We start from the raw sequence: 26343 nt of genomic DNA, 5'->3' as shown, positions 1-26343 counted from the left end.
ATAATAAAAACAGAATTCTTTATGTCCAGAAGCTACATAAACGCTAACAAAACACCAGCATTTTTGTCCCAGCATTAGGACACTGAACCAAACTTCCCCTGTAATTTTATACTCAGATGATAGTGATGTCATATGCTTAATTAAACAATTAACCTACTAATCATAAAATTTAAAGGTGCCATCACAAAAATCTGGACTAGCTTTCTGTTGTCCAAAACATCCTGTCTAAAACGCATGCTGTAAAAATATACATACTATAAAGATATATACTGTATAAATACAAATCGTATAAAATAAGTAATAACATCACAAATTTAAAAAATATGGATGTATCTGTGCCTTATTTGCCTTGTATGAAAAATGCACTTATCCAGTTTTTTTTTTTCTTTTATAACTAAGATTGCTTGGAAAGAAGGGTAATGACAAAGTGTCCTAGTTAAAAATTGACTGAAGAGTTAACTTAAAAAAATATGTATCTATCCATGAACATAGAAATAAAACCATAAAATAGGAAAAATTCATGACATTAGTTTACAGTATTAGTAAACAATATGAAAATGTAATTAGACACAGAAAGAACTATAAAGTAGCATTAAATATAACCCCTGAACAACCACCCCTGTGAGATGCCATCCAAATACATTATAACTTCAAAGAATGAATCTGGGGAGTCACAGTCTGGCTGCTCTTAAGTACTGGAATTAAAGCATATTGTTTTTCAGTTTGTGGTTTTTGGTTGCACTTTGACCTGTTTTTTCCTCTGTGGTTTTTGATTCTCTGAGACTATCGCTAGAATGTCCCAGTGTTTTCAGTGAGGGAATACTTGAGATTTTTCAGTCCCTCAGGAAATATTATGAGTTGCTACAGAAGGATTTTCCAGAACCTACACCCATTCCTCCTGTCCTGTCTGCTTTAGAGGATGTGTACCTTTCTGCCTGCAATTTTCTTGTTAGTCAGCCAGCTGCACCTAAAAAGTCACATAGTATGTACAAATTTGCTCAGTGTTTTTAAATGTTTATACACTATTTCCAAACCTGATTCAGTAGCTATAGCCTTAGTTGATCACTGCTTCTAAGAATTTAGTTAATTCCAATCCTGCTCTTTCTAATAAGGATGGAAAATGTGTTGATAGGTGGGGGGGTATATTTCTGCATTTTTGATTTTTCAGAATTTTAAATCGTCAGGCTCATATGTTAGTTTGTTCTGACACAATAATATAGTTAAGAATCAGTTTACACATGTTGTAAGACTACTATACTAGAAAAGAAGATATGAATGAACAACTGGATGCTATGGCTTGAGATTTTCTGTAAAGAGGATATAAAGAAAAAGATGTTAAACTACAAAAAAGAAAAACCGCTCCTGTGGAAACGGTAGAATAGTGTAAGGTAATAACCACAATGGTGATATTAATAAATTTATTGCACAGTCCACACACCAGTCAAGTTCGCTTTCGTCTTGTAACCCAAGACTTCTTCAGAACAATTAAAATTTGCCACTGCATGCTTAAATACTTCTTAGGACCAATGAAAATTAATAATTAATTAGTAACCAGATACAAAGGAATCACTGAGTTAACAATATTTAAAATGCTAGTATGCCTTAAAATTCATCTTACTTATAAATGAATTGATAAAATGAGTAAATTAAGCTTAAAAGTCACTTTCATGTGTATAAATGTGCAAAATGTACAATATTACAGTTCTATAAATCACAGGTTATTTTTAAAAAAAATGTAAAGCTTTAATGCCTGGTACATCTATATAGGCATGATACTACATGCTTCATTTATACCTTTTGGGATGTGTGGAATTTAATCTTAACTGCCACTTTAATTCTTCCCTCTCTAATCTCTTCTTCCAGTTCCCTCCCCTCAAGTCATTTCCTGCGATTTCTTGGATTCCAAAATGGAAAATTTTACACAAACCATTTCTTCTTTAAGTGTCTATATAGGGCATTGTTCTCATCTTCACGTCTAATGGCATAAAGGTGTTCGTATATCCTTCTGCAAAGATCTCTTTCAGTTTTGCCAACATAAAACTGTTGACAATTCTGACAAACAGAAATATATGCTAGCCCTTTGGAGCCACAGGAACCCCTTTTCAATATTACGTTTCTCTTGGGGGACCCTATTTCCATGTAGTCAGCTCCTAAGATGTACTGACAATATGCACAAGATCCACAATTTCTACTCCCTCTTTGTAGACCACTCAGTTGGATGGGGTGCTCCAATAAAAATTTTAAGTTATTAGTTTTGAACACAAAATAAGGTTCTTTATCTATAAAGTCCATAAGGTCATCAGCACCTGTGAACATTACCCAGTTCCTTCTCACTATCTGTTTAATGTCCTTACTTAGTTCACCATATGTTAATACCAGTGCTTGACTGCACTTATTGTCCCTTATCGAAGTCGTAGAATTTTCTGTAAACTCAATTTGTGTTCCTAATAGTGGTTTGAACCTCTTTCCCCATTCATTCATAACTTCCTTACAGATGGGGTACAGCATGTGTGTTGGGTAGCCCCTTTCAATAAAGAGGTTTACCATAATAGCCATTTCCCTCTTACAAATCTCTTTACTCGAGCAAATTCTGGCTAACCTCACCATCTGCCCTTTTACTATGTTTTTCATAGTGTGTCCTGGGTGGCTACTGTTATATTCCAAGTAATCATTCGAGAAAGTAGGTTTTCTGTATACTCTGGATGTGAAAACGTTCCTTACTCTATCCAAAGTTATAGTTCCATCCAAATAGTTAATGGAGTCCTTGTTAGAAGTACTGGTGAATTTAAAATATTCACAAACTCCATTAATGTAATCAAAAAAATTCGCAAATTCCACCATCTTCTTTCCATAAAATGAAAATATCATCCAGGAAACGGAGGTAAGTGCACCATTGACCTGGGAATTTGCTGTTAAATATGTATTCTTTCTCCCATTTATGCATTACTAAGTTTGCGAAAAGGGGGGCACAACTTATATTGGCAAAACTGAAAGAGCTCTTCGCAGAAGGATATACGAACACCTTCATGCCATTAGACGTGAAGACGAGAACAATGCCCTATATAGACATTTGAAGGGGAATGGTTTGTAGAAAATTTTCCATTTTGGAATCCTAGAAATTGTAGGAAATGACTTGAGGGGAGGGAACTGGAAGAACAGATTAGAGAGAGAAGAATTAAAGTGGCAGTTGAGATTAAATTCCATCCATCCCCCAGGTATAAATGAAGCGTGTAGTATCATGCCTATATTGAAGTACCAAGCATTAAAGCTTTAAAAATTTTTAAAAATAACCTGTGATTTATAGAACTGTAATATTGTACATTTTGCACATTTATACACATGAAAGTGATTTTTAAACTTATTTTACTCATTTTATAAATGAAATTATGAGTAAGATGAATTTTAAGGCGTACTAGTATTTTAAATATTGTTAATTCAGTGATTTGTTTGTATCCGGTTACTAATTGGTTATTAATTTTCATTGGTACTAAGAAGTATTTAAGCATGGAGTGGCAAATTTTAATTGCTCTGAAGAAGTCTTTGGTTACAAGACGAAAGCGCACTTGACTGGTGTTTGGACTGTGCAATAAATTTATTAATATCACCGTTGTGGTTATTACCTTACACTATTCTACCATTTCCACAGGAGCTGTTTTTCTTTTTTGTGGTTCATTCAGTTCCTACCTGGTTTGTGGTATTCTATGTTAGCAAGCTAGTTACAGAAGTACAAACGAATAGTGAAAATCTAGTAAGACCTGTTTTTTCTAAAAAAAAAAAAAAAACTGTTTCTTTAAGCAATCAGAGTACTATATAGGACAATCTAACTGTAAAATGTAATAGTACTGCAGCAAGTTTTAGATGTGTTCTCACTTATTACCCCAAAACATGTAAAGGACAGGAAATTATGAAGAAATTATTGCCTTATGATGCAGTATATTCATTCTTAGCTTTAAAGACAGTATTCCAGATCAGTTAACTTTTGTTTATAAGAGATCTGCTAATCTTAAATATTCTGTGCTATAAAGAGCAGGAGAAGTATGTTAACAAAATAACATCTTCCAAAGTATGTACACATAAGTGCCATAATTGCCAATTTTTTATGTATATTTACACTGAAAAATGTCTTACTTGTGCAGTCAAACAAGTACCATTCCCTCAAGTGTTATGGAACACGTAATACAAAAAATATAATTTGTGTGCAAGTCATGTAATGCTTTCTGTATAGATAAAACAAATAGAAAGCTAAAGGAACTAATTTTGTGTAAATATGTCAGATATCCGAAGACGAATAGAAACTAATGCACTTTATAAGCACCTCAAGGATACTGACATTACCCACAAATTCTGTTTCCTAATACTACAAACAATAAATGAAAGTATTAGAGGGGGAAACATTAAAATGATACTGAAATTATTGAGAGCAAATGAGTTATTAGTTTTAAGGCACAGCAGCCTCCTGGTCTTAATGACAGTTTTACATTGAAACCAGTTTTAAATGAATTAAGAGACAGAGTAAAATGATTAAAAAAATAAATATGTATACACACGTGTGCACACACACACACACACACACACACACACAGATACATATATGCATTTTTACATTTTTATATTTTTTAGGTTATTGTATATATGTTATGATTTTCATACACGTTTTTAATATATGCATATGTTTGTCTTTAAATCCTTAATTATAAAAGTCATTTGATTTCAATTACAAGACTTATTAGGTTATTTAAAGCTGCTTCTTTTACTGTTTGACTATTTGCCTGATGAAGCCTGTATGGTGAAAGTCTTTGGATACTAGCACGTAAGTTAATAAATTTGTTCTACTATTGAGTGTTCTGGAGCTGGTTTACTTCATTTTTACATTTCTCAAGTTTATTTAGTATAACCAGTTTGTCTGAGTGGCAGTACTATTTAATATCCACAGACAACTCTGGCATTATTTTGACAGAACTAAATCTTTCAGATCTGTGGATCAACTGTTCATTTTGACAACCTGTGTCAAAACAGACTATTTCCAAATGGGTGTCTAAGGCAATTATTACCTTTCGTTATGCTCAACATAACTTTTCCAGGTAGGGTCAAGGTCACTATTCCAGGGCCTTGGCTTCATCTGTGTTTTTTTTGGAAAGGGTTGGATTCTAGAAGTATTCTAGAAGCTGCTACTTGGTCCTCTGCACATAGTTTTACAAAGCAAGTCAAGTTTGCTAAGACCATTCTCCAGGTGCTCCTGGACCCTTCTGCTTTCTCGTCCCAAATATAGCTACTTGTGGTAATCTGCTCATATAGCTAAGGCTACTGCAGCAGTGATCAATGTGAAGAACCTAGTACAGTTGTATAAGCTGAAGCTACTGTAACAGTAGCCACTCCCTCCCTCCGCCCTCCCATAGTTTTTGGTGTGTTTTTAATGCCAGCGTGTGGACATTTGTTATTCCTAGCATTGTCCTTTCAGCACTCAGCAACCCTCAGTCTGCTGGCAGGAAAGCTCTGAAGGGCTTAGCTTAAAAACTTGTTTTCCTCTTCTTGAGCTGCTTGACAGTTTGGGTGCATGGAAGGTGCCCTGATGTTTTAGATACTGTCCAGCTGTTCTATCCTTGGCAGGATATAACCCATATTTGTCGTCCCAAATATAGCTACCTGTGGTAATCTGCTCATATAGCTAAGGCTACTGCAGCAGTGATCAATGTGAAGAACCTAGTACAGTTGTATAAGCTGAAGCAACTGTAACAGTAGCCACTCCCTCCCTCCGCCCTCCCATAGTTTTTGGTGTGTTTTTAATGCCAGCGTGTGGACATTTGTTATTCCTAGCATTGTCCTTTCAGCACTCAACAACCCTCAGTCTGCTGGCAGGAAAGCTCTGAAGGGCTTAGCTTAAAAACTTGTTTTCCTCTTCTTGAGCTGCTTGACAGTTTGGGTGCATGGAAGGTGCCCTGATGTTTTAGATACTGTCCAGCTGTTCTATCCTTGGCAGGATATAACCCATATATGTAAGACAACTGCACCAGTGTTCATGCGAATATTTGCTGTTAGACGATAAGTTCAGTTTACAGAATTGTACTTTTTGGCTACTCCCATAACCTTTAATTTCATAGTGTTCACATTGTTTACTATTACATGCTTGGTAACCTATTGCATCCTTGATAGTTGTGCTACTGTCTTTATGAATGTTTATTTTTGTATAAAGTTTTGCGGAGTTTTTATTTATGCATTTTACCTGTACTGGGTTGTTGCTTTTTTTGTCTTTCTCTGGAGCTTTTTGTGCAGTGCCTATACTAAAAATAGTGAACTTGTTTGGTTATCAAAAGCAAATAAAATCAGTAACTGTCCTTTAACTGTAACATTGTTTAAAACGGTCAGTTTGGTCCAAACATCTTGATGTGAGAATTTAGTCCTTATGTGGCTGATGTATGCATGAACATGTATTTTGTCTTTGCCAGTATGTTATGTGGGCATGTGGCAAAGGATGTGGAAGGAAGGTAAGTCTGTGAAGCATATGTGATCCAGGAATGAGCGTCAAAATAAGTTGCCAGTGACCTGAGAATTCAGTTATCAAACCAAACATCTAAAGTTTTGTTTAACTTTGATATCCTATGGATTATGTGCCACTTGCTATAGAGAAGCTTAACACAAATTTTCTTGGGAGAGATATGAGAGCCCACACTCACTGATCATATGCTGTCTAGAATAAAGGTATATTTTCTTGGCTCTAACTTGTGCTGCACCTGAGCTTTTGAAGGCATGGACACAGCTATTGAAGTTCGACAGGCCAGATTCACTAGCTCATTTAGCTTTGGCATCAGTGTGCGCTGTAAGCTGGCTTGGAAGAGACTAGTGCTATTTAGGGCATGATTATACTGTCCCGCACTACCATCTGTTTTATTTGTTTAACCAAGTAAAGCATAAGGCACAGATGTCTCTTTTAAGGGGTGACCCAGGAGCTGCTGTCTAGTTATGCAACTTGCTCAGTGTCACATAGCAGGTGAAAAAAGTCACAGCAAGCAAATGGCAGCTGGGAGAATCAAACTCAAGACTGCAAAGTGAAGCTCATTAGCAGCACATAGCTTTAATCCTTTACACAAAGACTGCATAGTGTATTCATTAGCCCCACCTGTAGGTTGAACAGAGAGGGTGGGCATTGTGATAAGTTGTTACTGTTATTTTGCTGTGGTAGGCAGCTGTTTGTTGTCCAAATGAAGCAGTATATGCTAGGATTAATCACTGGGCTAATACTGCAGCCAGCCTGAGGGGAAGCCAGCTGCTTTAGCCCTGTACCCTCCAAGTTTACCACCTACACTTCCTTTCAAGTTTGTGTTTTGCCTGCATGACACTAGCAAGCTGTCTAACCCTAGCTGGAGAAACCGAAAGCCTAAAGTCCTGCTTGAGATAAGGACGTTCTTTCTTGCTTCTTTTATCATCGTCATCATCATTTAGGTAGACTTACTATGCAGTGGTGACCTGAGAGCTGAGCAATCCTTCCTCTAACTTCCTTGTCAGGTGTTTTTATAAGGCATAGGTCTTGGTGAGTTTTTACTCATGCTCATAGCAATCTGTTTCTCTAGTCTCAAGTTCTTTCTATCATGTAAGCTGGACTAGCTTGACTGAAGCTACTCACCTTCCATTCCAGGACATATCACTTGTTTGGTTGACTTGGGTATGTTTCCATCTCAAGTATTCCTATCTTTCTTGCCTCTAATCTTTCTTCAGCTTAAACTCTGCTTGCCCTAAAGTTGCTGCTTATCCTCAGGGAACTCTTTGAATGTTGTCATTGTCAAGGGATGAGGGTTAACCCTTGTTGTTTATATATTGCCTATAATGAAAACAGGGATTCCTATTGAATTCTTGACAGCTTAGGTTTTTAAATGCTTAATCATTGACACCTAAGCATCGAAAGCTTACAATAGCGAACGGCCACATCATTGAATTATTTCCTCGGGAAAGAATTTGCGTGGCCGTTATTGGAGATTTGCCCTTTCCCCAATGTAGAGCGAGCTCAGAGTTGGTATATTTAATTAGGGGGGTGTGGGGGGCAAAGTTTGGGTGTGTTTGTTTATTTTGTTTACGGATGGCCACCTGAATTCTTTCCCGAGGAAAGAATTTCATGATGTGGCCGTTCTCTATTGTTAGCTTTCAACACTTGGGTGTCAGTGTGTTTTAGGATTCGACAACTTAAGCTGTCAATGTTATGATATAGACATGAAAACAGAATCACCATATCATTTAGCCTCATTATCAATGTGTACAGGAGAACTTATTTGAGGAAATGAATGCAGATACCTGACTGTTAGGACTTTACACATGACCTTATTGCAGGTCCTCACTTATGTCCATGTGAGGGTGAGGTGGTTGTTAAAGCTGTCAGCTTCTGTAGTTTGCTGTGGAAGATCACACTGGAATACTGCCGTGAAGTGGTGCACTCTATATCTAAACAGTTGTGCACATAGTCAGGCTGACCAGATGGGTCTTGGCTTTTCCTGGCCTAGCCGTATACTATTTTATCAAAAAAAACCCTTCCTTTTGTGTTTGCCTTTCTACCTGCATTACTTCAGCCTACTTGTTACCAGCCTTGCTAAGAAGGTAAAAACCTGGATTCCTGCATGAAAGAAAACAGAAACTTCCTTTTTGACCTCTAGTGCAGTCATCGGGCCAGGTCAACAGACCCTTTCCCTGCTTCTTATCTTGTAACTTGTCCTGGGTGAGTTTAAAGTCATTGTCAAAATGGAGTCTTCCTGGATTGTGCTTGCTTTCATTATATATTATATTAGTTTGTCCAACCACTACCCCCCTTACTCGTCGGTCTTTTCTAGCCTGTCGTTCTTTTCTAGCTAATCTGGTGTGTGCCTTTGTCCATTTTGATGCTGTGTTTTTAATACAGTGGTGTTCACCCATGCTTTTATTAGTCCATGAAAAAGGGTATGGATAGAACTTGCTTTAACCATCTGTCCTTTGCTGCTTTATCAGTTTTGCTTTCCTGTAACTATCTATTCATTTGTGTACGATGTCCTTATCTGTTTGACTTTTGCTTGCTTAAACTAATTCAGATGCTTTGTAAGTACCGCACAAAATGCCAAGTATGTTTTTTTCATTTATTTTTACATGTTTCTTGGACTTTTTTATTGTCTTTGTTTTTCTTTTATTTTTAGATTTTTTTGTATTCTTCTCTGGTCTCACAATCATCATTCTGTTTCTTGTAGCCTGAAAACAGACTTGTCATGCTAGACTGAGTGACCTGACTACTCAGACTGGAATTGCCACTGGTAAGGAGAAACCATAAGAACAGAGACCTTGACCCAGAAGATAGGTTACTCCATGGGGACAGTGCCATCTTTGGAGCTTCGCTCTAATAGCTGTTGTACATAGTGTAGTGCTCCCTTTGGCAGGCCGAGGTATCGGCCACTGCAACACTACATGGCCTCCTCTAGGGAGCAGTCATCAAGTTGGTCAGCACTGCCTCTGTCACTCCAGGATATATGAGTGGACCTTGACTACTTACTTCCATCCCCCCCCCCTTCTCACCCACTCCTGCCTTTTAAACCCAAGTCATTGGAGCTGGATTTGGGGATCCATCCCTATGCACCATGGAAGCTGTCCTGTATGCAATATATTTTTGGTCCTCTGGATCATCTTGCATATGCCCTGGCCACTTATTGTCTAACCCAGGGTTGCACCATTTTATTGCACTGGTAAGGCTCTAGTCCTGTCCTTTTAGCCCTTCACTTTGTGAACGTGGCACTTTGCAGTTGTGTGCTTGCTTGCATTTGTGTTGCCTCTTCTGTTGGAACTAAACACTGTTCCATGTGGTCAGCACTATAACTGTGCTTAGAAAATGTAAAGTAAAACATGGATCAGGTGGCATTAGAACTGTAATTGATCACTTCTGAGGATACTGTTTTTCTGTTTTGTTTTTATTCCTCTTCATCCTAAGATTCATTTCGTAGGTGGATCAGTCCAAGAGCATTTTAAGCCCAGTCAAGCTTACATCAAATTTACCAAAATATTGCTGACATGTGACAATACCCCAAGGAATTTTACAATTATGATATGGGCTTGTACACATCAAGTATTCACAGGCTTCCCCTATTAATTAGGGACATAGGTGCCAAACTAAGGGTAAATTTGCGATTTCCAATTCATCCAACGTTTGAATGAGGTTGGGGATGAGCTTTGCTTCACATGGATGGGAAGCCTGTTCCAGCAAAGGAGTATTCTTTGAGATGCACATCTGTCCTTCCAACGTGTGCCTCATACAAGTTTTAGATCCTTAGAATGGGTATTTCTGATGCTACTTGTTTTACGGATGCACAACAGATCGATAAGTGTGGGATCAGAGGATGCCTTATAGGCTGGGCATAGATTGTTGTGGAGCAGACTGTAGGGATAGCGCTTTGGGACGGTCTGCATAGGAGTTGTTGTTGCTCCCTATGTTCTTTTTATGAGGAACTTCTGTGGTCTTTCAAGCTGTTGTAAGTGCCTGGTCAGGTGCATGACAAAGGATGTGTTGTACTCTACCACTGGTCTGATGAGAAACAAGTACATTGGAACAATGACCTCCTTGGACCTCGATGCCATGCCCTTATCAGTTGTGCAATGCAGAATGATTTTCTTACGACAATAAACTTGTGGTGGTCAAAGGTTAGATTACGATCAACATGAGAGTTTTAGTAATGTTTCTCTTCTGTTGACTTTTCAGTGAACCCACAGTGAAATCTTCACACATGTACTAGTGTGCCCTGCCTTATGGCACACATTTCATTTACTGCATATGAGGATTTTGGTTTTTTTTGGTCCTTAGTCTCTGTACACTCAGAACTGAAGTAGCAGCTCTTTGTTGTATTATTTAGCTTTTAAATTTGTTTCATATTCTGTAGCCATATTTTTTCATATTAAAACACGTCTTGTCATTTCTCAAATTTTTATCTTATTTTAGTCCGTCAATTCTTGCATCTTGCAAAGATATCTGCATTCGGATTCCCTCAAAGGTTCATTACAAATCAGAAGACTTCCTAACCTCTGTAATGATCTAAATGGAATTTCTCCGTGCCTTGACCAATAGCAGTGCCTTGCATGTTATACAGCTGCATCTAAGTGCCATTTGAAGTGAAGTGTTTGAAGTGTGATTCATGCAGATGTGTAAAATATGTTTTGTGGTGAGCAAGGCCACATACACTCCTAGGCAGGGAGTTATGTCTACTGGCCCTTTCTGCTTCCTGATATCAGCTGTAAGGCTGCTGCATTTCAGCAGAAAGATCCGCTGCACTGCAGAGACCACCCATGATGAAACTGAATTGCAGCCATGCTTGTAAAAGCAGCATTTGCACACTTGTTATTAACAGGTTTCTGTGGCCTTTGTCTTTTTCATTGTAACAGACCACATGTGAAAGGGGAAGCAGTTATCTGTTTCTGTAAGCATATGACCTGACTTTGAATAGAGTGATTAGACAGATGCCATACACTGTACTCATTATAATGTAGAGTTTAAAATGTGTGGATAGAACTTTATCAAACTGCTGCCTCCAGAGTCTAAATTTTTGCAGTATTACACATACTGCCTTTCTTTTTTTCAGTTGCCTACGAATGATAATCTTAGGCTGCATTGTGCGAATAGTTGAAAAGGGAACATGATAAGAGTAGCAGCAGGTTATGTTTCGAATCCAAGCTAGTAACAGAATTAGCAGTGATTAACAGGAAAAGGTTAATGTATCCTCTAACCACTTTCTCTTGGGGAGAAAAGACTTTTCATTTCTTTCTGGGAAGTGACTTGTCAGTACTGCTTGACTGTATGCTATTGATAGCACTCGCAAGCTGCCTCTTACAAGGCTGAGACTTAGATTATTGAAAAGGCTTTGCCAGTTTACCTTGGAGTGCACTGTCCCATAGTCTGCCTCACTCGGTGTGCTATTCTGTCCTTCCCATGACTCATCTGTAGCTGCCATTTGTGGTGTGTTGACTTTACTGTTATCTAGGATGCGTAGCTCTTTCACCAATGTACATCCAGATGAGAAATGCATTAAACAAAGTCTGTGGTGAAAGGCTGGTGTGAAACATAAATGCTGAAGAGCTGTGTAATGTCATCAGAGGCTTTCTCCGGTTGGTGATGTTGAAGCATCAAATATGTAGTGTGAATCCATTTTCTAGTTTAACCTAATAGTGCTCCTTGTAAATTAAGCAGTGTTGGTGCCAATACTGCTGGCCTTCTTTGTGTAAGATGCATGCAGCTGCATGCTGTCAGTGTGAGTTGTTCCAGATGTTTGTTTTTTCAAATTACTGAGCAGCTTTCAACAAATAAGCAGAATAAATTTATAACAACCCCTTTGCTATTCTTTTAGGTGTCTGTGTTTAAGTAACGTAAATGGACATGTTTTTGTGGTAGTATTTCTGTAACAAGTGGTCTCTTCTCACCCTTTCAAGGAACAGAAAACGATAAATCCTAAAAACCCAGTGAAATCATCTGCTCTTAGAAATATGGACACTAAAAGAGTATGCGTGTTATAAATTTAGGGAAGTATTCACCCAGAGTTGGATGGAAGTGTCTTTTCTGAAAGGAACTTGTGTGAATGAACCTACTTTTCTTTCTGACTTAAGCTTGTTCATGTTGATAGAATTTTACTTCATAGGACTGGACTTGCAGTTCACTTCAGGTGGTCCTGGATGTGTTGCTACAGTATAGAGAACACTATCTAGCATTAATGAGGATGGAGTCTAGCAAGTTGTAGGGACATAGTTAGAGAACCTAGAACAAGTAAGTGTTGTATGCTGAGGCAGAAAAGCTAAAGGAATAGGTTACGTTTTTACATTACTGTGTCCCTAGAAGGTTTTTGTTTCAGACTGCCTAATTAATTCAGTAATTTTTATGGCCTCTTTTTCAGTGTGGCCCATTCATTCTCCCCTGACACCTGGCATCGTAGGATACAAGTAGAAGATGAAGGCAAGGGGCAGAGATAAACAGCTGTTGTGCAGCAGATGTCTGCAAGAGCTTCAGTTCTGGGTCTTCACCCAGAGGGCAGCTCTGGGGTGGGACTCCACAACTTTCTTCCTCTGGAATGGGTAAGCAGCTTTCACCACTCTCTGCAATCCATCTCGAGCACGCTCCTGTCCATCTCCATCAGACACCTTCCATGTCTAGACCCATTAACTGAACCTAGGTCCACACCTCAACTGTCCAGATTTTTGCTTCATATTTATGGTCTGTTTCTCATAAAATTGTGGTTCTCTGGCAAATCATGAAGGATTGACATCAGAAAATAATGGCAGACATTTGACTTGTAGACTTAATACCCTTCAGAAAATGAGTTCTAATGGAAAACATGTTGTTCTATCAACTTTCTAAGTTTGTAAGAGCAATGTTTAAAAAGTGTCCCTATTTTTGGGGTGTTGTCCCCCCCATTTATTTATAGTTTTCTCACTCTTAGAAGTTGAGAGAGATGCACACCGACCATATCTTTCAACTTCCCAGATTTCAGTCGAATGTCCAGATTTTTTTACTCATATTTTTGGTCTACCCTCTTAAAAATTGTGTTTTTCTGGCAAACCACATAGGATTGAAGTCACTAAATAGTAGCAAACATTTGAGTTTCAGACTTAAATGCCCTTCAAAAAATGCAAGCTAACATAAAACCTGTTATTCTAAACAACATTCTAGGTTTATAAAAGCAATGTTTAAACTCTGTCCCTATTTTTGGGTCTTTGTCCCCCCGTTATTTAAGGTTTTGTCCTGATTTCTTGAGTTAGGAAGGTGAGAGGTAAGCCTAGGTCATCTGGGGCCTTAGTCAAGGCTGGAAGCTCTGTGCTGCAAAGTCACCAGCCCATTTGCTTTTGGCATTTAACCATGCATGTCCAAACAGGTGACTCAACTTTGTGAGATACTATTTAGACCAAGTATAAAACCCTACTGATTAGTTTTTAGTTAACTGTTAAAATGAAGACAAGTTAATGGTTAGAAAAGGAAAAAAAATGACTTTTTGTGGAAAATTTTAATTTCTTGCTTGCTGATTCAAAAGTAAATGAATGGGGGATTAAAAGTAAATAAATGACTACAACCTGTAATGTTATTTCAGGTATGTGTTTTTCTTTCTTTTTTAATTTCTTATTTTTCTTTTTACAGAGGAAAGTGAAAAAGAGGAGAAGCTTCGGCTGGAAAGAGAAGAAGAATACAGAAAGCCAGATGTGGAGAGACTTAATCATGTCATTGATGCAGAACAGCACCCCATATTGGATGTTCAGAGTACCCCGGTACCAGTGCCTCCTCCACCCCCTCTGCCACCAGCACCTGCCCACATGACAGTTATTCCTATCTCAGTGGTGCCAAATTCAGTGCAGCCCCTCATCACCTCTCCACATTCACCATCGGTTGCACAACATCCGCAGACAGTAGTACCGTCCACCACTGCTGCTAAAGAATTGACAGTCACAACAGTCATACAGAGACCTCCAAGCACTGTGCTTGCTGAACCAAAGCCTGCCACACCTCTTTCAAGCAGTCCTAACCCAATCCAGCAATACCAGGGTCCACTGCTTGCTGTTGCTCAGCATCACATGGTACAGCAGTCGATACAGCCTCATGCTCTTGCACAGTCTCCGCATCATCAGCAGCAGCAGCCTAGTATACTTAAACTTAGTCCCACAGAGGATATGAAACCTGCAGAACAGAAGAGGAGACCTGGAGGGTATGTATATATATGTATATATATATATATATATACACATTTCTGTGGCACTTTGTGTGATTTACTGCATTTGTAAGCACTAGTTAACTAAGGACTCTTGTTGGAACTATTGAACCAGGGTGGGTGTGTGTATGTATAGAGAATGAAAGGCAGTGAAGATTATCAAGACCGGCAACACCTTATTCAGAGACTCTTGAGTTCAGTTTTGTTTTTGTTGTCATTTTTTTCTTCCCCATTTTGCTGCCCATTGTCCTCTTCCCCCATCTCAGCCTGTTGGCTGAATTGTTCCTCTTTCAAAAGGGGTGAGAGCAGACTGAGAGGGGTTGTCATTTAGGCAGCCATCGTGGGTTTTCTGTCCCCACAGCCCATACCCAGTTACATGCTACAAGTTTCACATGCAGTGTACATCATTGAGGGTGCGTTAACTCACTTTCACACATGACATAATATTTCAACACCACCTTGACACCCCCCCCCCATAGCAAGCACTCCCATATGGTCTCTGATTTCTACCAAGGGGTGTACCATTTGCTTGTGTGCCCTGGACATGTCCCCCACTCCCCAAAGAGAAGTGAGCTGAAGCTACCGTGTTACTCATCACTTCTCCATGGCAGCAGCAGCAAGTACCCAAGCCACTAAGGGAAACTTGGGTCACCCAGGTGACAGTCATGTATGCTAGTGGAGCTGCCTAGTATTTGTAATTTCCTTGTAGGCATATTTGCAGATGTATGTTGTGTACTCATATAGATGTTTGTTGAGGATTTGAATTCTTGAAACCGCAGGGCACCAGACCATTTTTTCACACATTTTTTTAGAGCATGGAGTGCGGTGATTACTGTACGATATCTGGAAAGAGACAAATCAGTTAAGCACTTCTGTAGTGTGAGACCCAATCTTAACAATTGTTAAGCAACCCCGCCTGCTTAACTTAAGATCGGGTATTGTACAAGGCAGTTAATTCTGCCATTGCAAACGACAGTGGCAGAATAAAAAACAGATTTGTTTCTGCCTGCTGTCTGTGCTGGTAATGTTTCCCTGACATTCTGTAAAATAAGAGAGTGTGTTGCTGCCTTTCTGTCAGCAGTTGGCAAGTGCTTCTTGGCTTTGAAAACTTTTTTTTCTCTGTGCGTAGAATATGGAGCACCTAAAGCTCCATGCACTACAAAGTATTATGATCGTCTCCCTGATTATAACCCTGTATTAAGTTTTCTTGACATGGATGCCAAGATTCACCTCTTGAGCTTTGCTCATCAACCTTTATATTAACATCTCACATTGCATAATGATACGAGTACACATACAATTATAAAAGAGGAAACAAACCGTTACAGTAAACTCTCAGTTAACCGGCACCCATGGGTTTGGTAGATGTCAGATAACTTGTCGTTTCTGGTTGCTTGTGAATTACTATTAAAAATAGGCCTGACTAATACTGTACTCTATACTGTAAACACTGTATTGATTTGATTTTAATATTTAAATACAGTAATTAAAAGCCCGGTGAGGGACAGAAAGTGCAACACATGAAAATTGAATTGTTCATACTGTACTGTACTTCAATTTTTTTTTTTTGCTGGTTGCTTGAGTTCCAGTTAACTGAGAGTTTACTGTATATGATTTATTTTCCTTTGTATACATTATGCAAATATGATTTTTGTGGTAACAATTATTCAGTTTAACATTATGCATCAGACTATTTTTAAGACTAAAACAACACTTTGGTATTCCTGTAATTGCAGTAGTTACTGCGTTGTCCTAATAGTTCTTTTTTTTCCCCCTCTGTTTCGGCCTTTTTACTTGATAGAATAATAAAACATTTAAAGTGGTTAGATTTTGATTAAATTTGAGTTAAAATGCATTCTTAGCTCGAAAGGAAAATGGGGATATTGTTAGTAGAGGAGTCACATGTTACTGCTGCCTTCCGGTGGCCCTACTGCTTCACTGGTAACCTTAAATATCTCAGTCTGGATACGTTTAGTTCATTGTGTTTGGGAGTGGAGAACTGAGGCATTCACCTTTTCTAGTAATGAAGTTAATCTCATTGTGGGTACAGTTAAACTAGTTTTGTGCAGTGTTAGCTGAAAATGACTATGAAGATAAGTCTGATATTGAGGCCCACAGTGATGATACAGGTTGCAGTATGGGGGTTGTACGGAATCAGTGAATGAGAAGAGGTGTTATTGTCATGCTACAACATATATTATCTGGTCTAAAAGTATGTAGAGTGATGTGATGATTCTGGTAATATGTGTCATCCATAATACATGTTTCAAGTGATATTCACTAGTTGAGTTGTTACTGTGAGATTATGTGTGCATCATCTTGATTTAGCACATACAATTTTGATTTTTGGGGGTAATGTTGATGAGTGGGGTAGCAAAATAGAAGTAATATATATTGGCTATGGTTTATAGGTTGTACTATGTTTAATGTATTAACATTTTGTACAGTGATTTGAAACTAAGCAGATCATTGTTTTTATTCTTCATTTTTGATGGTTGCTTGCTTATACTTTGTCAGTTTATTGCCCATTATGTCAGAATCTTGCTGTTAAGGAACAGATTAGGATGTTGGATACATATAGGATTAATTGCAGTGAACTGATAGAGCAGGTTAGTTGACCATTTTTTCTCTTGTTTATCAGAAACAAAAGATGTTAATATGCCATCTCTGGTGGCTTAGAGGGATAATGCCCCGTCTATGGTCCATGTAACCTGAAGTCAGTTAATATGCCAACTCTGGTGGCTTTGAGGGATAATACCCCAAGTAACCTGAATTCCATTAGCAGTTTGAGCACCTGACAGAGCTGGCAGGGGAGGATGGCCATGCATATCACAGGGTAGAGGGTGTTGTGGAGTAAGACTTGTGGTACCATGATCCCTCTGTGGAGGGGTTAGCATTGCAGATGCCTTGCTTGGGGTGGGTGTTAAGCTTATCTTACCACTGCTTATACTTCAGTATGGATGTACAGAAGCATGCATTGTTATGGTGATGGCATTTGCAGTGATGTACATCACATGTCCCACCCTCCCAGTGGTTGAGGTTAGGACCACTACAAAATGGCCCTCATTACCTGGATGCCATCAGAGGTGCAAAGCACCATCATGGCTGCATGAATGACTGCCCTCACCTTGACACTGGTTGAAATTCACAGTGTTGTTAAAAAATGGGTCTTGTTTGATCTGGGGAAGCTAGATGGTTGGCAAAAATGGATTAAAAAAAAGTGCTTATTAAAAAAGAAAAGAAAACTTGTTGACTTGGTGACATGGTTTTTGCCCACTTCAGTGGTGTCAGAAAGTTGGTCTCAAGGCTGGAAAGGGGAGAAAGAGTACCCAGGCTGCATGCCTGTTGAGTCTCTGTTAAATCATTGTCAAGGCTTTGAGAAGGTGTTGCATTACAGTAGACTGACTCTTATCTGGCGTCTCTTTAATCAGCCTCCTCTTTAACCAGCCATCAAATTTCTGCCATAGCTCTAGCAAAAGACAACAGAGAAGGAACAACACTTCTGGTCCACTGGGCTAAATAATAATGGACAGTTGAGTTTTAGACTTCATATTCATTAGAAAAAAACATACTAACACAAATCCTGTTATTCTAGCTGATTTGTAACCTATAAATGCTATTTTGTATGCTTTTTCTGATTTAACCAGCCATTTGTTTATCCAGCCTAAGGTCCAGTCCCAGAGAGACCGGATAAGTGGGAGTCTATTGTATTTGGAAAATGTATTGCACAAACTATGTGCTTGACATAACTTGGTTTCATGGCGTATCATGCCTTGGAGAGCAGCGGATAAATTGGGTCTCCTAGTAGATAAAATGATCATAAACAAAACACTGCCATCCACTAATGAAGAACAGGGAGTAGATGAAAAATGTAACCATCCAACAACTCACATAAAGGTCTAATACTGAAGAAAGATGCATAAAACATGTTTATTTAAAGGAGCAAGCACTTTCGTTCCTTAACTGGAACTTCCTCAGAATCTACACTTCCCCACACCTCATTTCCTTTTATTTAGTTTTCTTTAAAGGCAGAGAATGTTTTATACCTAAAAACAAGTCTGTGAAGTGTTGAGGTACATCTAAAACGTAATAGTCCAGCATATTGAATACTTTAAAAACATTCATTATTGATTTAATTTAATATAATAAGCATCAACTCTCAGACATAAAAAATTAGTAAACAGATAATAAGGTCAATAAATGAATAAACTATACAGTTACTTTCTGTAAACAATCTAAAATTCAAATTGTCTTGGTTATACTCTATTTGTACAAATGCTGTAAGCTTCTTGTTTTAATTTTTAATACTGATTGATACCATATCATTCAGTCTGGGTGGGTTCATTGCATTTAAACGTAGTTTTCATTTTTGTTCTTTGTACTCTGTTAAATTCTCCCAATCTCCCCCTCTTAAATCTCGGGGTATTCTATTTAATATTCTAAACTTACACTTACATGGACCAGTGCAAACTAATTGATGTCAGTAAAGAGCATCATTCATATTTTTCTTATTAATATCGTAAAGATGCTCATATATTCTTTTATTTAGTGCATGTTCAGTTTTTCCAGTGTGAAAAATTATGGCATTCTAAACGTAATGCTAAATATACTGTCCATGATAATGTGCAGTTCCCATTGACAAAATTAATATTACTGTTCAATCCATTGTTAAGTGTAAAAACTTTCTTTGTAAAGAAATAGTGACATAGCTTACAAGACCCACATTTTATGGTGCCTTTACCATATTTTGATTTAGTAGCGTCAGTGTTATGATTTTCAAAAATTTATTTCAGGTTGTGTGCTGTGTTAAACACAAAGTGTGATTCAGCACCCAGAGTGTTTAACAAAGAAGTGTTGCAACTAATAGTACACCGGTTCTTAACTATGATGTCTTTAATTTTAGTACCCATTTCTTTATATTCTATAATTATGGCTCTTTTATAATTGTCCCATTTATTATCGGAGGTGCATTTTTTAATCTCCATTTAAATCAATTCTGAGTACAGATGGCAAGTACTTTATATCTATTACCCTATCCATGTATTATTTCATTACTGATTACATGTATAAACACCATGAGGAAATATCTCTGTAAAAACATTTTACCCAAAATTGTGAATTCTCCCACAAGATCATCCTTATTTGAAGTCATTCTAAATAAGCGGATATATTGCCCCTTTACTAAACTCTTTTTATGACTTGTGGGGAGAAAACTATTATAGTGGAGGTAGGAATTACTAAATGTTTGTTTTCTGTAGCTCTCTTTTAAATCCATTAATTTCAGAACTAGAGTATCAGGATGGTTCATACTTTCTGTTGTTGCATGTGAATTTAAGAAGAGGGTTTGGAGATGTTGAATTGTTTGACAAAATCTTCTACGATGTCGATGGTATCCGCCCATAAGATAAAGATGTTATCTAAATATTTTAAATATAAGTTGCAAAACTGAAAATAATTAGATCTAAAAACATGTTTTTTTTTTCTCATGAAAGTAATATTAAAATCTGAGGAAGTTCTGGTTGAGGAACAGAAGTGCTCAATCCTTTAAAGAACATGCTTTAAATGTTCATGTGTCTTTCTTCAGTATTAAACCTTTATGTGAGTCGTTGGATGGTTATATTCTTCATCTACTCCCTGGTCTTCATTAGTGGTTGGTGGCATTTTGTTTATGGTTATTAGTGCTTTTACACAGTCTGCTGTTTGTCTCATTTTAGTCTCCTAATAGATACTGAATCCCAACATTCCAAACCACATCACAAGAAAAGTAACAGACCAAATATGCACACTCAAAACACACACATTTGTGACATATACAGCATTCAGACTGCAAGTTCAATCTGACAAATTCACAGTCAAGCATTTGGACAGATGGGCTTCAGAAGATTAAACTGATTGCAAGAAATGTCAAGTACTTAGAAGATGTATCACTTTTTGGTCTGACTTGGTCTTTTTTTAAAGTTTGTATTCAAGGAAGACTTGGCTTCCTGCTTCAACAGCATTTGAGAGATAAGTCAGCAAAGGACAGCATTTCGGTGAGGTCAGTAGAGAACCATTTGTTTAGTTTTCTGCCAGGTGTACGTTCCTCAGTGTCCTTTCTGAGAAAGGGCACACACAGGAGAGTTGTCAGCTATGGAATTCTCTTTCCTGGGAGAAGGAGGAAGGACATAAAAATGAAAGGTACTGGGACATGGCACACTAAAAATGAGCAGATACATGCATAATGAAAAATCCGTGATTTATGTAGACTGCTTCAGTTTTCTCTTTCTCTCTGTGTATACATGCTTAATATGTACATGTGTGCGTGTGTATATGTATGTGTGTGTGTGTGCATATGTATATGTATGTGTGTGTGTGTGTATGTATATGTATGTGTGTGTGTGTATGTATATGTATGTGTGTGTGTGTGTATGTATATGTATGTGTGTGTGTGTGTGTGTATGTATGTATATATATATATATATATATATATATATATGTGTGTGTGTGTGTGTATATGTGTGTGTGTGTGTGTGTATGTATGTATGTATGTGTATATATATATATATATATATATGTGTGTGTATATATATTACGATATGTACATACACACGCACACACAAAATCTTCTACGATGTCGATGGTATCCTCCCATAAAATAAAGATATCATCTAAATATTTTAAATATAAGTTGCATCTATGTAATCAAGACTTCATCATAATAAAATGCAGTACACCCTCATAAACAAAATAAAAATTGCATAACGTCAACAAATGGTAAAAGTGAACATTTAAAGTGACATTTAATCTAAAACACTTACAAATCTTTCATAATAATAAAACCAAGAATCTCAATATTACAAACATTAAATATTTTACTTTTTATAACTTATTTATTTTAAAAAATATATTTTTACTACTTAGTTTAACCCAGGGAAACTGTCTGCCTGCGATCTTACTTGCCATTTAACTTTGAGTCTATTGTAATACCACCTCCCACCTAGAATCGCAACATTAGTGATCAACAGCTCCGAAATAGAATTTTGCTGGTCCAGTATATGTTAACGTTCGTCTGGACCAAGCATTCTTTGTGTCAAAGATCTTAATGGGAGCCAAATGTTCCCTAATTCTAAAATATAAATTCTAAGTTGTCATTCCAAGATAAATATAACTGCAAGCTCTACAAACAGCAAAGTGAGTCACCCCTACTGAGTTGCAATTATAGTGTAACGTAATCAGAATAGTCCTATCCATATGTGCCAGTGAAATAAAAGTACCCTCAGAAATAAATTACATTGCTTAGGTTCATAGGTTCATAGATTAGTACTAAGCTAACTGTCCTTGCGAGCCATTTTAAGCTTAGCCAGTTATCCCTTGTGAGACTCAAACCCTGCACCTTGTGTATGTAAGGCAAACACCTTAACTATTAGGCCACCCTCCCAACTGTTTGATTTGTGGGGTTTTACTAAATGGCAATAAGACTGCATGAAGTCTGTTTCCCTGGGTTAAATTAAGTAGTAAACATCAATTTTTTTTAAACAATGAGGTTATAAAAATGACATATTTAACATTTATAATACTTAGATTCTTGGTTTTATTATTATTATTATTATTATTATGAAAGATTTGTGTGTTTTATATTAAACATGTCACTGTAAATGTTCTTTGTGCCATTTGTTATCACACAATTTTTATTATTTAATTTCATGAGGGTGTATTGCATTTTATTCTGATGAAGTCCTCGTTACAGAAAGTCAAAAGCACTAATCAATTTGGTACTTTTGTCATCGAGTGACGGTTTTCTTTATTATTTCTTCTAGAGCCAGTACTCACACCGCTTGTGGCTAGCCCTGTAACAGTTATTCTTCCATACCACACATACACATACACTGATACCTACAGCCAATTTAAGTATCCAGTCCACTTACTGCATGTCTTTGAAATGTGGGAGGAAACCAGAACACCCAAATAAAACACACGGAGGACACAATAATCTGCACAGAAGGCACCCAAGCTGAAAATCGAGCCAGAGAACCTCTTGCTGTAAGACAATAATGCTACCCTCTGCATCCCTGTGCTGCTCATATGTGGTATATGTGTGTGGGTGTATGTACCATGTATGTATGGGTGCCATGGTTTGATCTTGCTGCTTTTGGTAATTTTCATCAGTGGTTAAAGTGGTCAGATTATGTTACAGTTCAACTGTGACACTTTGATTGTAATATACTTTCAGGAGTTATTCTCTTTCTCTGCGGTTGTGCAACCATGGAGTTATTTAATTTCCAGTGGTGGTGGTGGGTAAAGCCCCCCCCCCCTGTATAAAGCAAAGGTTGTAGTTGTTTTAGGTGGTCGCAAATGTAAAGGGTTTGTTTACATTCATAATCACTTCGTTTTTTTTTTTGTTTGTTTTTGTAGATGATAATGATCACCAGTGAACTTGTTCGATGTATTTTGAGTCAATCTACATTCATTGATCAAAAGAAATACGCGCGTATGTGTGTGCGTGCGTATGTGTGTGCGTGCGTATGTGTGTGCGTGCGTATGTGTGTGCGTATGTGTGTGCGTATGTGTGTGTGTGTGTGTGTGTGTGTGTGTGTGTGTGTGTGTGTACAGTTGCCATAAAATATTTCACACTCAAAATACTGAATCTCAAATGATGGTAAAAAAACGAGACAGTGTGCACAAAATACTGAAACACCAAGAATATCGAATCGCAAAACACTGAAAAATTCAACCCAACTAAAATGCCATATATCAAAAAATCCAGCTACAAAACAGAGATCACGTGTCATCTTGGTAGTGGTACTATTAGGAAAAGGGTTTCTAGTAATGTAATGTTTGGGTTTAGTGTTAGGGGCAGGACAGAAGTAACACTCATGACTAGTGTGTGTGTGTGTGTGTGTGTGTGTGTGTGTGTGTGTGTGTGTGTGTGTATCTGTAAGGCTCATAGGTGGATACTAGGATATTGATCCAGAGGAGCATGGGTTGTTTAGCCACAAATCCCAAACTGTAGGTACTCATTGATTGACATGACTAATTTATGCCTAGTTTTGACTCCCTTTAATGAGGGCTTGATTGTCCAGACCTGGGGTGTATTTTGACTTGCCCTTTCATTCACATTCATTCATCCAGGTTACTCTTAGAGGGTTGGGAAGCTATTTTGCTTTACATCAAAGAGATGTATTCCATAAAAGAGGGAAGATTCTCTGACATATATATTTATCTCGCCAGCAAGTCATTCTTATGTTTCAGTGGAAGTTAAGAATGTTCACCATATAGATTACTGCTGCAGTAGCCTTAGCTATATGAGCTATATCCAAAGTCAAAACTCGGAGGCACACCACGACAATCAAAGCTGACTTTATTACTTATGCAATAAAACCACAAAGGTATAGATATGTTATAGGTAATTGTGAATGTCGTAGTTTTTATAGGAAAGTGTATGTGTTAGATATGGTTATTTGATTACAATTTAGAAATGTACAACCTATGATATTAATGTGAGTTAGCTTTAAGGAAATGACTAAAGTGGGGAAATGTTTTCTTATTGGACAAGAGTTTTTATAAATATTGTGAATGAAAGTACTAGTTATACAGTCTGAGGAAGCGTTCCAAGAAACGTGAAAGTGCTAACTGACCAGGTCTTCATCTATAACCTCTGTGGTTTTATTGTATAAGTAATAAAGTCAGCTTTTATTGTCGTGGTGTGCCTCCGAGTTTTGACTTTGGATTTATACTTTGATACTTTACCCTTTTTGTGGATTTTATCCGTTTAGTTTGCTTTTTTGTTTATCACATCAAGGGACATGACAGAAGTGATTGTGAACAGGAAACTGATCAGCTGAGAACCCGATGCAACAACAAATGGTAAAAAAGATATTTAGTTTCATAGATTGATTCAAGCGGAAAGTAACCCTCTTCTGAAGTTAACTAGAAATTAACTGATTTGTAATGAGAGTGACAACAGAGATGTTAATCGCAATATCAGTGTAATACAACTGACCAGAAAGTTAGAAACCAATTTAGAAAAGTTAAAACAGACTCAATGGCAAAGAAAACGTATGGAGGCGAGCCTTTGCTTCAAAGTGGTACCACGAGGTTTATGCATATTAAAAATGCCGACCTGTGGTACCAAGTATCCAAAGTTGTTAACTAAATGGCAACAGTTAAATGTAGAAACAAGCTGCGGCTATTGATTGAACAATATATTTTAATAGAGAATGAGTTAATGCATGAGGCAACGAAGTTGCAAGAGGAATTGAGTAACTTGTTAAATATATATGAGATTAATGAATTTTTAACAGACCTACATGTTCATTTATCACTGTTAGATAATAAATTACTTCAAGATAAGAAGAAACTTGAACGGGACTTTTTAGATTTTCAAAAAGGGAACGTCTTCTCTTGGCCCCATGAACCAGTGAGAGAGCAAGGCATTGTCCCATCTTCTTCTATTCATTCATCTATTCACACCGACTACTCCCAGATGACGTCAGTAGTGTTGCCAGCGTCACCGGTGGGAGAACGGCAGTTACTGAATGAGAAAGGAACTACATCTACTGATGAGCAGATTCCACTTCATGAACCTTTGTGTTCCATTAGTATATCTCAGAAAGTGAGCCATCCTGTTTCTGATGTTCGTAGAAAGGATACCATAACCACTAATATTAAACCATCCTCTTCCAATGATTCTGTCACTTTTTGCCCTTTTCTGTTACCTTTCCGGATTACTCAGAGAGCAACGTGGTCTCCTCAACAGACAACCAAGAAATGCAAGTTTCCAGAAGAGCGTCTAGAATTTCAGAGGGAACATCTGAATCCAGTAAACCGAACTTGATTTTAAATCTCTCAGGGTATGTACTGTCTGAACCAGAGGGAATGCTATTGAATAGAGGGCTCTCATTTATTCCGTCTAAAAATGTTGATTTAACTGAGTTTTTAGTTGATATGAAAATATTTTCTCGAAGTATAGGGTTAAAAATGATGTGTGATAATGGAACAAATAATGTAAATAATTACAGAAAACCCTCTGCATTTGTACCGCAAATGTACCCACTCGTGGAGGCAAATGAAAGGGCCTGCGAGAGGGATTTAATTAAGTTATTTGCTGAAAATGTTAGACCTGAATTTTATAATTTAAGTATACAAGAGAAAAAGGCACTTAGAACATTGCAAGACAACAGCAATATTATGATCAGAGCAGCAGATAAAGGGGGTGCTGTCGTTATTTTAGATAGAGATTTTTATAATTTGAAAATGCAGGAACTACTGAATGAAGAACATACTTATAGAAATGTTAGTCCAATACAATTGAATAAAGTTATTCAAGATGTACTTGGTGAATTATATGATTTGCTTTTATGCAATGTAATTGATTTTGATTTGTACAAATATTTGTTAATAGACAAACCAGTTATTTCAACATTCAGATGGTTACCCAAAGTACATAAAAATCTTACTGATCCACCAATGAGACCGATTGTCTCGAGCCGAGGGTGGCTAATGGAGACAATTTTGATCTACTTAGAGAAACAACTTAGGAGAGTAGTGGACAGTACAGCATCAGTACTTAGAGATACAAAACAGTTTTTGGAGAGTATGGTGGAATATACTTCCATAGTAACTAACAACAATACAGATATACTAGTGACTTTAGATGTTACATCTTTATTTACCATGATTCCTAATGATGTGGGGA

The 26343-nt window shown here is 37.4% G+C and overlaps 1 protein-coding gene across 3 annotated transcripts in view; it reads left to right on the top strand.

Moving 5' to 3' along the window:
• MNT (MAX network transcriptional repressor) overlaps positions 1-26343 on the top strand; it is a 701036-nt gene that overhangs the window by 287981 nt on the left and 386712 nt on the right. For all 3 annotated transcript variants that reach the window (XM_044054412.1, XM_044054414.1, XM_044054413.1), the window contains exon 2: positions 14105-14666. In XM_044054412.1, coding sequence (XP_043910347.1) covers positions 14105-14666 — 562 coding nt within the window. The remainder of the gene's footprint in view (positions 1-14104; positions 14667-26343) is intronic.

Source organism: Protopterus annectens, chromosome 13.part0 (genome assembly GCF_019279795.1).
Source record: "Protopterus annectens isolate FY-2018-M chromosome 13.part0, PAN1.0, whole genome shotgun sequence".
Lineage (NCBI taxonomy): Eukaryota > Metazoa > Chordata > Ceratodontiformes > Protopteridae > Protopterus > Protopterus annectens.
Note: the sequence above shows the minus strand (reverse complement) of the source record. Positions and strands in the feature narration are given on the sequence as shown.